The 16,498-nt window shown below is 35.5% G+C and overlaps 1 protein-coding gene across 1 annotated transcript in view; it reads left to right on the top strand.

Moving 5' to 3' along the window:
- The window catches only part of GRID2 (glutamate ionotropic receptor delta type subunit 2), a 1,601,453-nt gene that overhangs the window by 1,206,970 nt on the left and 377,985 nt on the right, over positions 1-16,498 (top strand). Inside the window, exon 9 of the mRNA XM_015471545.3 lies at positions 1,565-1,666. Within this exon, the coding sequence (XP_015327031.2) occupies positions 1,565-1,666 (102 nt within the window). The remainder of the gene's footprint in view (positions 1-1,564; positions 1,667-16,498) is intronic.

Genomic DNA, 16,498 nt, shown 5'->3' with positions numbered 1-16,498 from the left:
AGACTTTCAACACATTTGGATTTGCTAATTGGATCTAAGTTCTAATTAGACTTTTATGTAACTAAAAATGACACATCATTGTATGAATTTAATGTGCTTTTACAGTTGAAACCAACAATTAGCAGCTTTTTCCACATTATTTTAATATGGAAAAATCTGGCTTTTTGCTTACATGTGACAACCCGTTCTCTTAAGATATATTGTGTACATTTTAATTTTCTTAATTAAGCACCTTTTGAGGAGCTTAAAAAGAAGCACCTAAATTGTTTATTTGTGAGGAAGACTTGCCGGTATATTGATGACTTCAGAAGCTTCAAACAAAATGCAATCAGTTCAGTTCAGTCGCTCAGTCATGTCCGACTCTTTGTGACCCCATGAATCGCAGCACGCCAGGCCTCCCTGTCCATCACCATCTCCCGGAGTTCACTCAAACTCACATCCATCGAGGCGGTGATGCCATCCAGCCATCTCATCCTCTGTCGTCCCCTTTTCCTCCTGCCCCCAATCCCTCCCAAAATGCAATACAAGGACATAATACAGTCTTTAACAGGAAGCAGCACGAATAACCAGGTGCCCCTATAAACCATTCAATTGATCAAAACAGTCTCTGAACATGACTAAAGTTCTGTTACATTTTTAAAGCCTGAAAATATGGAATAAGTTCCCAAATGGGAAGGCTCATTGGGGCTGGCATCAGAATTAATAGCATGGTATATCTTCCCAAGATGTGTGTTGCAACAATCTCTGCAGCTTCGCTTCTTGAGCAGTTATCTGCTAATTCAAATCACAGCATCTCTCTTTCCTCCTTATTTCTGAATTGAGAGTCATCCATTTTTATCCCGTTGGAATTTATAGGCAGTAGTTTTTAGACTGGTAGCCCTCAGATTTGGATGTTACAAGAGATAACAACTACATGAGAATGTAAAATTACACCAGTACTTTGGAGAGCAAAGAGCAGTAAATCATTGCAAGACTTTAAGGGAAAGACTGCTGCCAAAATCTCCCATGTAGATTGATAGCACTGACAAAAAAAGGCAAATTACATTGTTTTATGTACTGTGGATATTTGAAAACAACAAAGCCTTATACATGTTTTATTTTCCTCAAATAAAAACTGTGACCCCTCTAACCACATTAAAAATCAGCTTTTTCCCCAATAAAAGCAATGTAAGATCTAATTAAAACCATTTAAACTAAGAAAATCTAACTTGTGCAGTAATTGATACATTAGAACAGGCATTATACTAGAATTATATGTGCTATTATTTTTCTAATTAGTGTATTACTGGGACTGAATTATTGGTGTATTTATAACTCCTCATTAAGTCATATGTCTTCAGTGAGTCCCCTAAAGCCCTCTGGATACTGTCATATACCATATGATATTTAAAAGCAGGAAATATCATTTTTGATTGCTTCATTTGCTATTAAAAAGCAAAAACTGCACAGGACACTTTCTGTTATGTTATTCCAAGATTTATCATGCAGTTCTCTGAAAGGTCTATATATAGGTGATTGGACTGTTCCTCAGGCGGAAAAGTGACCAAGCTATTTTATCTTTCAGCTTGGGTGCTGGAATCCTGTCACAGGGCTGAATGGGTCCCTGACTGACAAGAAACTGGAGAATAACATGCGTGGAGTGGTTCTACGTGTGGTGACTGTTCTGGTAAGTCTGATCTCAGCCTTGTGGTTTTGGCTTCCAGGAGGTTATTTTATCCTTCATTTCTTTATGTTTCATTAACTGATGTCACAATATTAAAAGAGCTTTTAAAAAATCCTAACTATGCATTGTATGGTACTTGTAATTATCATATTTTCCAGCCTTCGATTTATGTGTGTCAGAATCAGGCTTTTACATACTTTTCCTTTAATTATAGTGCTAATTTCATAACTTACTTCGACAGCTTAGACCAGATTTCTATCCTTCTATAGTTTTCTACACATGACAAGATGGAGTTCTCTCTCAGGCATCCTCTCACTGAAATCCGATGGTCTATGTAAATGAAGATAACCAGGCCAAACAAGGGTGGATTTGATCAAATACAGTACATTCAGTAACACTGAAACGTTAGCTTTCCTGGGAAGGACCTACTTCAAAGTGAAGCTCATCGTATTGTTTAGTAGTTATTTATCGAGTATCAACTGTATTTAAGCTCAGTACTAATCCCTGGGGACACTAATAATTAAAATGGACAGATCCGATTCTGTTGTTTTGAGTTTATCATCCAGTGATTCTGTGGCTATTACATGGGATTATACATGTGAAACATTTATTATAATTCCATTTGGTAGAAAAAACAATAAATGGTAACTGTTTATTCTATATATTATTATTTTCTCACATGATATATAAATAAAATGTTAATAGAAATAGTCTTCAATAGCAAAATGCTCCAATTGGTGCTGTCTAAATAGCCATAGGGGATGAAGACATGCCTTCTCCCTGCCTATCTCAATGTGTTTAACCTCATGCTTCTTTATAATACATTTCAAAAAGATAACCCGTAGTTATTAACTTCAGTTTTCTTCAGAAAAGCCCACTTGTTTTTAAATTTGAACAATTCTTTCTTATAGCCTAAAAAAATTACAGAATTTGTAAACATGAGAAGTGGTCTTTTTTGATGTGTTGATGCTAATTAAATATTTATCAGGATTTATAACAGCGATGACTGCCCTTTGCACATTGTTTAATACAAATTAAGCAGACTCAACATAATTTCATTGTCTATAAGAAGGATCTATGATAACTCTCTATAAAAAGAAATTTAGACGATAAGTCTATCTTCCCTTTTGGTGCCTATAATTTATTTTTAGCTATGGTTTTAACAAGATTTTCATTGTTTGGCAAATAATTATATTATGAGTACTTGAAAACTTAATTGTGCAGGTGCTTCTGTACATACTCAGAAGTGTAGATATGCATTTTCACTGATGTGCTAGTATTTTTTTAAAAAGGTATTTAAAGCATAATAAACTATAATAGTCTCTTCTCTAGTGATTAACATGGAAGCTCAAGTGAAAACCACAATAAAAGAAAATATATGTGCTTTGCTTTTGCCTTTGACATACATATTTTTAGGCAAGCTAGCCTCATTTACTCATTAAATATGTATCTAGTACTTACTGTATGATAGAGTTAGTTGGTAATGGGTATAAGATGAATGACACATATACTTATGTGCATATTTATGCCTCAAGTTACACATAGACTTTTGCTGGCAGGTGCATATGTAATGAAACAGCTGAGATTTATTTAATACTAACTATGTACAGATACTCTACTGAGTTGTTTTCATGTATGATCTTATTCAGTCCTCATATTATTTCTAATAAATAAATAGTATTCTGATCCCAAGAATCTGGTTGAAGAAACTGAGACATACAGAGGTTGAAAAAAATGTGGATGATTATACAGATAGTAAGTAGCAGAGAGAATTGAGATTCAAATCCAAAAAGCCAGACTCTAGATTTCTTAACTTCTTCCTCCTTAACATTATATTTACTCCCTCTATTCCTACTGTGATAAGTGTGAGAATTGCAGTAGCTATAGGATTTTCTTGAGAGGTAGAAATGCTTAACTCTGAATAAGATGAAAGTGAGTTTTACTGGGAAAGCTTCATAGAGCCAATTATTTTCAATTCATTTCTAGGCCAAGAAAAATGATTGCTGTTTTGTGCGTGAAATGGTATTGCCTCACACAGTGTTAATACCTTCGTGCCCTATTCTCACCTTCGTGACGTGTAAATGATCCGTTTTCTTCAAGCTTAGCCCTGCCCTGACCCTGAATGTGCTTAGTGAGAGGAGATATGGAAAGGCTGTTTCCCTAAAGTCTTCTGTGGTACAATATGAATTTATGAGTTGGGTGCCCAGTTGAGCAAAAGGTTGTTACACTTGTTAAACTTCCTCAGTATACAGCCATTGTACTTAATAATTTTTCAGGCTTTCTTGTTCTTCCTGTAATTCCTATTTGAATGGAAAGCAGCCATGACTTTCTTATTTATTTCCTACAAGACCCTTTCCAGGTATAGCTCCTACTTATATGACTTTGCAAGCTTCTTCCACCCAACACTGAGAATCACTGAGAATCACTCTTCCCTAAGTCAATGCAGCGACTTTAAAATCATGATGTCAACTAAACCTGAAACTCAGAATTCTATATTGGACTTGATTTAGTCACCTAAACAATAACCCCTTGTATTCCAAGTATTTACCACTAGCCATTTCCAAAGAGAGAAAAAGGAGGGAGGGATCATGTGTAAAGGCCATGACAGAAGGTATCTTAGCCTTTATTCCATTCTAACAAAAATCTAATCCCAGTTATACACACACACACACACAAACACACACCACAGATTCTTTACTTCTTAGGAAAGTAATGTTATCAAAGACACACAGGTTAATAGAATTGATTTTTCTTGTTTAAATTTTGAAACTCCCAATCCCATCACTACTAAAGATACTTCATACACTTGAAGAAAATAATCTAATATTTATCTTAAACTAAATAAACTCCAGTACTCTTGACTGCAAAATCCCCTGGATGGAGGAGCCTGGCGGGCTGCAATCCATGGGGTCGCTAAGAGTCAGACACGACTTCACTTTCACTTTTCACTTTCATGCATTGGAAAAGGAAATGGCAACCCACTCCAGTGTTCTTGCCTGGAGAATCCCAGGGATGGGGGAACCTGGGGGGCTGCCGTCTATGGGGTCGCACAGAGTCGGACACGACTGAAGCGACTTAGCAGCAGCAGCATATTGTTTATGATGCCAGGGGCAAGTGAATGGGACTCAAATGGTTAAGTAAAGAGAATTAAATGAAGGGATTATTAACAAATAATGTAAATAAAGTTGAATAAATCAACAAGGGTGTTGAAGTGTCAGGGCCTAGATGTGCAGCAACCCTAAAGACTGATGTGATGGGGGAGAGAGTCTAGCAAAGCTAGAGCCATGGAACAGAAACCGCATCTTAGAAGTGGTGGCCTTGGCTGTGGGAAGAGGTTGGAGGAGAAGCACTCAAATCACATTCAGGCAGCGAAGAAATGGAGAGGCGGGTGCTCTAAAGTCATTCCTCCTATCTTTCCATCTACTTCCATCATTTCCAATTACAAATCCAACCAGAAGCAGAGGGCAAGGGAGCCCAAGTAATGTTAGAAGACCAGGAAGGTCTTCTTCTTAGGTCACAGTGTGGGGCCGTGAGGGACTCGAGGGCAAACAAGGAAAAACCATCTTCAGTATCTGTTATTTGGTCTGACCTGTTAAGAACTTTATGTGTGTTAACTAATTTAATTCTTAAAAAAACTCTATAAGATATGTGCTAATTACATTTAAGGAGGAAAACAGAGCTCAAAAGAATTAACTAAATTTCCATGTCCATAATAACTAACAAGAGCCAGAGATGAGTTTCAAGCCCAAACTTGAAGCCAAAGATCCTGATCCCAGTGGCTATGTCTTTAGCATCTCTGACATTCTGTCTTTGGAATCAGAATAAATTCATGTTAGGTTTAATTTAAATGTAACTATTGAGATTACAGATGCTATTGAATTCATAATTTAAAAACATTTTTTAAAAATGGCATCGCATAAGGATAACTTTATTTTTAGCCATCACCAATGCCATATAAGTTTCTTAGAAATGGAGGAAAAGAAAGAATGTGAATAAATCTCCCTCTGCCAAACTCTGTTTCCATATTTGGTCCACTGATCTCTACTGCTTACCAAGTGGACCAACTGTCTTAATATGAGGCATTTATTAGGATTATTTTTTCCTTTTCATTTCATAAGTTGTACAACTATGGATAGCCATAAGTGACCAATTATGCCATACAGTTTTTTCATGGTTATTCACAAAAGTTATTGGAAACATCACTGAGTTTTAAGTATCATCATAATAATTATGAATCCTTATGAAAATAAAATGGAAATAAGTTGGTGACAAATGGAAGATTTAAGAAGCTATTCTGTAAGAAAAAGTACTAGATATCTGGAAAACGTAAACTGGCCTTTAGAAGGAGATCACTCATTAATAACTCTAATTTTCTTGATTTAGTTTTCTTAAAACAGACATATGGCATCTCTAATGAAACATAAACTCACTCATAAATTTATTTGAGAAGTATCTGTTGAGGGTCCTCTTCTAGTTGCTTGGGGTACATGCAAAATAGATAAAGATATTGACTTTGGGGAGTTTCATTCTAGCAGGACATTGAAAGCTCTAAGAATATTTTTGAAAAAATGCAATGCCTTTTTTCTGCATTGAATATATAGCACAATACTATTTTGCCTAAAACTACCATAAACATAATTGTATAACTTTATGTAAATATGATTGGAAATTTGTGTTAGAGCTGTGGTGGTGCTTTTTCTGTATTTTATAAATTAAAAAACATAGTCTTTCATATTGTAATATCTTTGAATCAGGATGAGTCTTTCAGTTGATGTCTTCCTGCAATTAAAATTGGTAGCATTTTTTTGTCTTTATTAGTGGTAGGTGAAACAATTGTTCATTTTACAATTGAAAACATTTTAGGTTAAATAATAATGTGGACACTATCTTTACAAAATTAATTAAGTTAATGGATATTCCTGGAAATTTAAATTTAACAAAACTGGGCGTGAAGCCATGGTAAAGAGACAGACTAAATAAAGAATACCTCCTAAAGGAAAGAAATAACAGTAAGAAATGAAGCCAACTTTTAAAAATAGGAGAATAACAGCAGTGAAAAAAATTACTATCTGAACTAAAGCTGTCACTAGACCCATAGAAATATAAACATAGAAAATATACCAAAGCAGTTTATATTAAAACAAAGCAAAGTCCAAACTCTGTTGAAACATGTAAATTTTCCCAAGCAATCACCATGAGGAGGGTGTAGCAGGTAACTACCTACTGAACTATCATATTAAGAGAATTTTCCTTTGCCTAAAATATTTTGTTATAAGTCTAACATCTTGGGAATTATTTTAAGCAGGCCTTATTTGCCTCTAAAAATGGAAATGTTATCTGAGATCAGAAAAAGGTAAAAGAGTATTGCATGGTACACCCTAAACTATTAGCTTTGACTCAATAACTATCACTGAGCATTTATTGTAAGCTAAGCACTGTGCTAATCCCAGGGAGGCAAAGAAGAAAAAATAAATAAATAAATATATATATATATATATATATATATATATATACAGTTCCTGCTCTTGAGGAGTTCCACAGGAACCATTTTATCAGCATTAGTAAGTTCTCTATCAGAAAATAGGATCTGTTTGTGAAGGCATTAAATGCATTTAGCAGGAGCCTGGGAAAGAATGATGAGAGAGGGAGGCAGGGAGGGTGCACACAACGAATGTCACAGTGTTTATGACCGAATCTCAACGGTGACATCAAGGACCAGCTTTGTGGAGTTACGGAACAATTCGAGTGTTCATTTACTATGTTCTGTCACTCAGAACTCTTTGTAACTCTGTATTTTGTAAAAATTTCATTAGTGTTAGACTAATGAAATTAGACTACATACCAGTAAAACACAAGTTGTTTTCATGTACATTGTCAGGTATATAGAAGCAGGTCAATAAATATTTGTTGAATGAACAAATTAAGATATTCTGATAGCCTGTGGGTGTGTATGTGGAGTTGGGAGGGAAAGGAAAGAGGGAAGGAAGGAAGGAAAAAGGGAAAAAGAAAAGAAATTAAGAACTCTATATGTAATTACAAAAATAGGAACTGGAATGGACACAAGACTATGCCTGAATAAGTAGTCTTAGGATTCCTCATTCTTTAATTTTTACTTACTAAGACTAAATTTCCAAAAGAAATGCCAAAGGATTATGTCATTGTTAAATCTTTTGACATAGTTGTTACTGGGAAATGACATACATGCTTTTAAGTTAAAGAAGTAAAAAGTTTTAATTCAAAACATCAAGAATCATTCATTCACATTATTAAATAGCAAGTTTACGTTCCATGAAAAGTTACAAATCACAGAATAATTTCATATTATCTTGGTCGTAGAGGCACTCAGTGCTTGGCTTTTGTTCCACAATATTTTTGCTATCATGTGAAATAATACTTCATATCTAATGTACCCATGAATTATGTCAGTGTAAGGATGAAGGCTTCCCTGGTGGCTCAGAGGTTAAAGCGTCTGCCTCCAATGCAGGAGACCCCAGTTCGATCCCTGGGTCGGGAATATCCCTTGGGGAAGGAAATGGCAACCCACTCCAGTATTCTTGCCTGGAGAATCCCGTAAACAGAGGAGCCTGGTAGGCTACAGTCCACAGGGTCGCAAAGAGTTGGACACGACTGAGCAACTTCACTTTCTTAAGGATGAATCAGTGTACTTAGCTTCTTCTCAATGTACCTTTTAGCAAAATAGTAAATAATATGCAATATGATTTCCTGTTGGAGTAATATTTCATTGTTTTTCCTCCACCTATTCTTCTCTTCCCAACACACTCATACTAACAGCCATTGGGCATATCCTGCAGAGTACTAGGTTTATAGTCAAAAGATATCCATTCAAGTTCTACCTCTTCTATTTAATAAATCATTGAATTTATGGAAGTCAGGAAGCTATTCTGAACCTCAATTTTTCTGTCTGTAAAAAAGGAACAAAAAACTGGCCACACAGGTTTTTTATGACTGTAAATACCTTAAACTATCTGAAAGCAGTTAGTAAAGTGCCGAGTGTTTCTAAATATAAGATGCTATTATCTCTGCAGTGGAACAATAATGTGTAAATTAACTACAGAAAAGGAAAAAAATGAGCATGAGTGATCGTGAAGACATAATTAATCAGTGTCATCAATCTTTAGATTTTGATGGGAAATTATTTAAAGGACCCTAAGTTAGACAAGGAAAACATAAACTGCAGAATCATGACTTTTAATCCCATTTATTGTTACTTTCCTTTGAAAATCTGCTAATGAGAAAAACCACAACTCTCCTCCTAGTGAAGATGGTGCTGCCTAGAGACAAGATTACACAAATATCTGATATTTTAAAAATCCAAATAATAAACTATACAAATTTCTGAAAGTCTGGTATGTCAAGTGTATTGTCTCAGGAATCATGTTTGGTTTTAGGCTAGCTTTAAATAGCTTCTGTATATGAATATAAAACTAAGAAAACACACTAAGAACAGCCCTGAAATGTCCTTTTGCTTAGTTTTTTGCCGAGGACATTGTCCAAGGTTTTTCTACTTGCAGACCTTCAGCGTTTTGAACCCCCGCCGAGGTTTAAGCTTTCCTGAGTCTCAGCCTTTGTCTTTCCTCAGTCTCAACCTGAACCTAGAGGCAAATTTAGGAGCAGGAAGAGTGAATTTGACAAAAGGCTCTCCTGGGTGGGCCTTCAGGCACAGATAAGGGAAGGAAGTTTGATGGCCATCTCTTAGTGGGCCCACAGCAGTGTCTGAAGAGGGCTCCTTTGAGTGTTAATAAAGTTTGGTTCAAAGCTCCAGACAAAAATGACAACTCTGGCTGAGGACATGTCCTGTGGATACTGTCTTAAATAAATTAAGCTAAAACTCTCAATAAAACTTGGTAAGCGCCATGTAATAACTACTACACTGAAAGTACAATAAGCACGGTGGTTAAGAACACTGTCCTTGTAGGAATTCCACTTCTGAGGTGGCAGGCTGAGAAGATTCATAGACCCACTCTTCAGCAAAGTAAGCACCACAAAAAGCTGACTGACTGACTAAATAAGTAAGTAAATAAATAGAAGCCATTTAAAATCTCTGTAAATTTCCTAAGGGCATACAAAAAATGAAGTAACACTCAAGAAAATGTACAGAAAGTCAGTAAAAACAACAGGAGGCTCTAGCATCTCAACCTCATCCTTCTCTTTCCCCTTCCACTGCCTTACTTTCCCACTGACTCACTGCCTTTCTCAGCTTTATGGAAGCTCCACTCCAAGCCAATTTGGCCAAGAAGACAGGGCTTCATCTCCCTTAAAAGTTTCCAATGAAGGGTTATCTCTCCTGGAGGCTGCTAACATTTTCCACACAATCTAAATGTAATTTGAAAAGGTTAAGTCTTACAGCCATACCACCCTGAATGCACCCAATCTTATCTGAAAAGGTTAAATTCCTGGTGAGTGTGACCAAGAATTTGTGGGCTCCCTTTCTCCACCTAACTGTGACACATAGAAGGCAGTCTCTATCCCAGGTGTAACAGACTTAGAGTACTGGGGCTTTGGTTTCCATCACTCCACCTTGTTACAAGGCAGGGGTTCTATGCCAACTGAGGTAAGTGGAGAAGGCCAGAGGCTGCCACTTAACTCAGTACCCAGAGTTGTAGCAAAGACTTTGTCCAGGGGAGAGGCAGTCCATAACAAAAGAGAATGCTTAAGTACTCTCCAATTATTTGAAACAGAGCATGGGGAATTTCAAGCCTTTGGCTCCTCTTAATTAAAAACGATAAGCTGAATCATAAGCTAGCTAGTTTACCAGGAAAAGCCAGAAAAAAAGATAACTAAGAATATCCCTCCTGAGGTCAGAATAAATTTTAAAACCCGACTTCAAATATGACCCCTACCAAAATTTAGTTTCTTCAAACTACTGAGCAAATCCAAGGAATTGCTGAAAACAGTAAGGCAATCAACCAATAATTGGTGGAGTTTATCACTTAATGACTTCAATGACTATGATACATTTGAATACAAACACAAGCATCCTCAACAGAATGCTGGAAAACTGAATCCAACAATATATAAAAAGGATTATACACCATAAACAAATGAAGTTAATTCCACGAGTACAAGGTTGGCTCAGTTTATGAAAACCAACATCATATCCCATATTAATAAAGGGATAAACCCACATAATCATCTCAACATATGTAAGCCATTTAATAAAATCTAGCACTCTTTCCCAATTTAAAAAAAAAAAAGTTGACAATCATAATAAAAGAGAAGGAATTTTCTGAAGTAATAAAGAGTATCATTTTAATTGTGAAATGCTGAAAAACCCCTCTAAATCCCTAAAGTTCTCACTAATTCTGTTCAACATCGTGCTGGAGGTTCTAGCCACCCCAATTAGGCAAGGAAACTAAGTAAAAGGAATGAAATTAGAAAGGAAAAAGTAAAACTTTCTGTATTTACAGATGGCATGGTCTTGCAAATAGAAAATCCTAAAGAGTAAATACACACATACACAATTAGAGTTAATAAAAGACTTCAACTGCTCTGAAGTGTAAACACTTTACAAAGATCAATTGTATTTTTGTGCACTAACAATGAAGATTACAAAAAAGAAATTAATAAAGTTATTTTCATTTAAATATATCAGAAGAATAAAATAAAAGAATAAACAGAACAACTGCAATATTTGTACACTAAATGCTACAAAACATTCTTTGAAAGAAATTAAAACATCCTAAAAATATGGAGAGATAGCATATAGTCATGGATTGGAAAACTCAATATTGTAAAGATGGCAATATTCTCCAAATAGAGCTACAGATTCAATGAAATCTCTATCAAAATTCTAGCTGTCTTCTCTTTTTTCTTTTTTGCCATAACTGACCAGCAGATCCTAAAATTCACATGGAACTGCAAAGAGAATCAGAATAGGGAGAAAACAAACACAAAACCCACAAAATCTCAAAAAAGAGCAATAGGAACACTCACACTTTTCAGTTTCAAAACTTACTAAAAAAGCTACAGTAATCAAACTAGTTCAAGAATAGACATTTAGATCAGTAGAACAGAAGTGAGTGTCCAGAATTAATCCATATATCTATGGTTAATTGATTTTTCAACAAGATTGTCAAGATCATTCAATGGAGGAAAGAATAGTGGTCTTTTCAACCGGATACCCACATACAAAAGGTGCAAAAGAATAAACCAAGATCCTTCCCTAAAATAGCATACAAAAATCAACTCAAAATAGATCATAAATTTAAATGTATAAGTTAAAACTATAAAATTCTTAGAAGAAAACATTAGATGTAAATCTTTGTGACTTTATTTTAGCAGTAGATTCTTAAATATAACACTCAACATAAACAACCAACAAATAGATAAATTAGATTTCACTAACATTAAAAATGTTTATGTCTCAAACGATAGAATGTAAAAAAATAAGAAGACAACCGAGAGCATGGTATAAGATATTTGCAGATCATGTGTCTGATGAGAGACTTGTATTTAATACATAAAAAGAATAAAGTTTCAAGAATGACAACATGCAAAAAATAAACCAATTAAAAATGGGCAAAGGATCTGGGTGGGTTTAAAGGTATAAAAATGACCAATAAGCATATAAAAAGATTCTCAACACCATTTGTCATCATAGACATGCAAATAACAATCACAGTGTGCTACCACTTTACACCATGCACTATATACATGTGTGCATACATGCTTAGTCTCTCAGTCGTGTCTGACTCTTTTGTGACCCCATGGACTGTAGCCCAGACTCTTCTGTCCATGGGATTTCTCAGTCCAGAATACTAGAGTGGGTTGCAATTCTCTTTTCCAGGAGAACTTCTTGACCCAAGGAATGAACCCAGGTCTCCTTCATTGCAGGCAGATTCTTTACTATCTGAGCCCCTAGGGAAGTCCTTACACCCACTAGAATGGCTGTAAATCAAAAGGACAGATAAAAACAAGTGTGGCAGAGCTGTGGAAAAATGAAACATTTGTATGTTGCTGGTGGGAATGTGAAATAGTACAAGAGCTTCAGAAAAATAGTCTAGCAGTTTGTTAAATGATTAAACACAAACTTAGTGGATGATTCAGAAATTCTACTCTAGGTATGTTCCAGGAGAAATGAAAATGTGTGTCCACACAAAAACTTGTACACATATGTCTCATAACAGCTTTATTTACAATAACAAAAAATGGAGACACCCAAAAGGTGTATCAATTGATGAATGGAAGAAGAGTGGTATGCCCATAAAACGAAACATCGTGGCAGTAAAATGTAATGAGGCACTGATAACACGGTGCCTGGACGAACCTTGAAAATATGCTAGTTAAAAGCCAGTCACAGTAGGTCACATGTTATATGACTCCATTTATATGGAATAGGCAAGTGTATAGGGTCAGAAAGTAGACTAGTAACTAGGACTGGGAGAGATTACAGGATTGAGAAATGATGGCTAAAGGAAATTGGATTTCTTTATAGAGTAATATTCTAAAACTACTATGATTGTAGCATAAGTCTGTGAATGTGGTAAAGCTGTTGAACTGTATACTTTGAATGGATAAATTATATGTATGTGAGTTATATTTCAATGAAGCTATTAAAAATACAGACTCCAGAACCAGATTATATTTAAATCTCTAGGTCTCCTATATGTGAATTTAGGCATTGTATTTAAACTCTTTATGATTCTATTTCTTTTTTTTTAAGATGTTTTACTTTTTTTGAAGAAACTTTTTATTTTGGTGAGGGGTATAGCTGATGAACCATATTGTGATAGTTTCAAGTGAACAGCGAAGGGACTCAACCATACACATACATGCATCCATTCTCTCCCAAACTCCCCTATCTGGTGTTAGTCGCTTAGTCATGCCTGACTGTTTGCGACCCGTGGACTGCAACCCACCAGGCTCCTCTGTCCATGGGATTTTCCAGGCAAGGATCAGAACAGATCAGATCAGATCAGTCGCTCAGTCGTGTCCGACTCTTTGCGACCCCATGAATTGCTGCACGCCAGGCCTCCCTGTCCGTCACCAACTACCAGAGTTCACTCAGACTCATGTCCATCGAGTAAGTGATGCCATCCAGCCATCTCACTGTCTGTCGTCCCCTTCTCCTCCTGCCCCCAATCCCTCCCAGCATCAGAGTCTTTTCCAATGAGTCAACTCTTCACATGAGGTGGCCAAAGTACTGGAGTTTCAGCTTTAGCATCATTCCTTCCAAAGAAATCCCAGGGCTGATCTCCTTCAGAATGGACTGGTTGGATCTCCTTGCAGTCCAAGGGACTCTCAAGAGTCTTCTCCAACACCACAGTTCAAAAGCATGAATTCTTCGGCGCTCAGCCTTCTTCACAGTCCAACTCTTACATCCATACATAACCACTGGAAAAACCATAGCCTTGACTAGACGGACCTTTGTTGGCAAACCACTTCAGTATTCTTGCCTTGAGAACCCCATGAACAGTATGAAAAGGCAGGCAAGGATACTGGAGTGTTTTGCCATTTCCTTAGGCTGCCACATAACATGAAGCAGAGTTCCATGTGCTATACCGTAGTTCCTTGTTGGTTATCCATTTTAAATGTAGCAGTGTGTACATGACCATCCCAAAATCTTTATGATTCTATTTCTTCATCTTTAAAATGCAGGTAACATTATCTATGTCATAGAGCTGTTAAGAAAACTAAAGGAACTAATATATGAAAGAACAAAGCACGTCTTTGAGTAGAGCCTGGCACGTAGGAAGTGCTGTATCTAGGTGTTAGTTCTTATTATGCACAGCGTTAAAAGAGCACATAAAAGAAGTATCTATCACATGGGTAGTGCAGTGGAAAAGGCTTAAAGAATGACACAAATTAGTTCTGAAACATTGGCAGGGACTAACATGGTATAGTGAAAAGGGAAGGAATATTCAACAATGTAAAGAATATACACAAAAGTATGCAGATATCAAGAATTTAAATTACTCTATAAGTGAGCTGCAGTATCACCTGAAGCAAATGAAATTGAAATGCAGACCATTCCAGCAGCCTGTGTGTTAGGTTTCCTTTTTTATTAAGAGCTCCTTTAGAGACAATTTAATTAGAAATTTTCTGTGAGAATAAGGTTAGCATTATATAATTTAGATAATATTCATTAACTATTTAAATACACCATGGTTGAAATCCTGATCTAGCTGTAAGGTAAGATAAAATGGATCTCATTTTTATTAGTGAAGCAGTATAATCAGTAGACATAGATATTTATGGTATACATATTTTGTTATCTCTTCTGCTGCTTATACCCAGCTCATGTGAGAGAAAAGGGGAGAATGCAATTTTTATAAACAGACACTTGAGGAAGACTGGCTGAGGCAAACAATATAATTCATAGCCACACTGAAATATGTATTCACTTCAATGCTGAGTGAATAAAATTATCATGAGAATTGATGCATGACAATGACTTAACAATTTCTTATTCTTTCTCATCACACCAATTCTTAAGATGATAGCTGTCATGCAAACATGCAAGGATCACTACAGCACTGAGATAACCATGCATGACCCAACTTTTCTTCCTTTTGGAAGATGAAACCTGAATTCTTAGAATAAACACTGCATAGATATTTCAGAGATATGGTACATAATTCACTTCTGAAAAATATATTTACTGCTTGTCTCTAGAAGTTTAGAAAAGTATTGATATAGTCATTTGAAAATTCAAAGATGTAGAAACAGTAGGTCTATGTGATTTACATAACTTCTATAATATTTTAACCAACATCATATGAACTATATTATACTTTACTTTCAGAATTATATATAGCACTGTATCTAAAAGAAATCCAGATGTTAAGGTGACCTTGAAGTTTTAAGTTACTTTTTGCTAATGCAGTAGCTTTGGCGTAGTTACAAAAAACACAAAACCAGTTCTATATATAATTCCTGAAAAACAAGTATAAGTAAAAATATGAAAACTAGAGAAATGCTTCTGACATAGATTTTACTTTCTAGAGTTACAAAGTAGTATATTAATGAATTAAGTGTTACTAGCCCGCATTTAGGGCACACTTATTATTCTCAGTTATTTTAATCTCCATGGAGCCCTGAAGATTATTATTTGCAGTTTGTAGATATGGCTGATACTTAGAGCTAGTTAAATAACTTCAAGTTATAATTGGAACAAAAGTGAGCATTGAATCCTTGTTTGTCTGACTTCTCACCAGCCATAGGGAACATGTTGGAAAAGAGAGAACTATCTGAGGAGAATACTTGCAGAAATTTGCTTAGGGATCCTTTTGAGTCTTGGCTGAGTAATAGGTCATACAAGATACAGAGAAATTCTGCAATGCTGGACAAACAATGACAAAAAGCATATCAATTCCAAATTTTTTTAACTAAAAAGATAAACTTTTATTTCACCACTTTGTTAAAATTCACTTTCTAGAAACTATGTACTGGACATAGTTTAAAATATTAGAGACTTTTGAGACAGTTTTCTATTACTGGGAAGATCTTATTGAACAAAGACTTTATTTAAAAGGATACATGAAAAGCATGTATTTACCTTTTAATTATGTAGTAATAGATATTTAGGTGTACAAATATATAAAGTAGGATACTCCCACACATCTTGCTGTATCAGTGTTCTAAATGTTGCCTTGACCTCTCAAAAGGTTCAGCCTTTCATTAAGAAGATGCATATTCAGTTGTCACTTCTAAGCTCCCATAGCATGTTGATGTTGTTGCTGTTTTACAGTGACATAACTGATACTAGGCAAACAGATGCAAAAAAAAAAAAAAGTCACAGGAAGTTGTCCTTTCTTACATCTTAGAAACCTTTCCAATTAGGAGGGAAAACTAGTGTTCGGAATTAAAGTATAA

Source organism: Bos taurus, chromosome 6 (assembly GCF_002263795.3).
Source record: "Bos taurus isolate L1 Dominette 01449 registration number 42190680 breed Hereford chromosome 6, ARS-UCD2.0, whole genome shotgun sequence".
NCBI lineage: Eukaryota > Metazoa > Chordata > Mammalia > Artiodactyla > Bovidae > Bos > Bos taurus.
The sequence above is the reverse complement of the archived record's forward strand: the minus strand, read 5'-3'. Positions and strand labels throughout refer to the sequence as shown.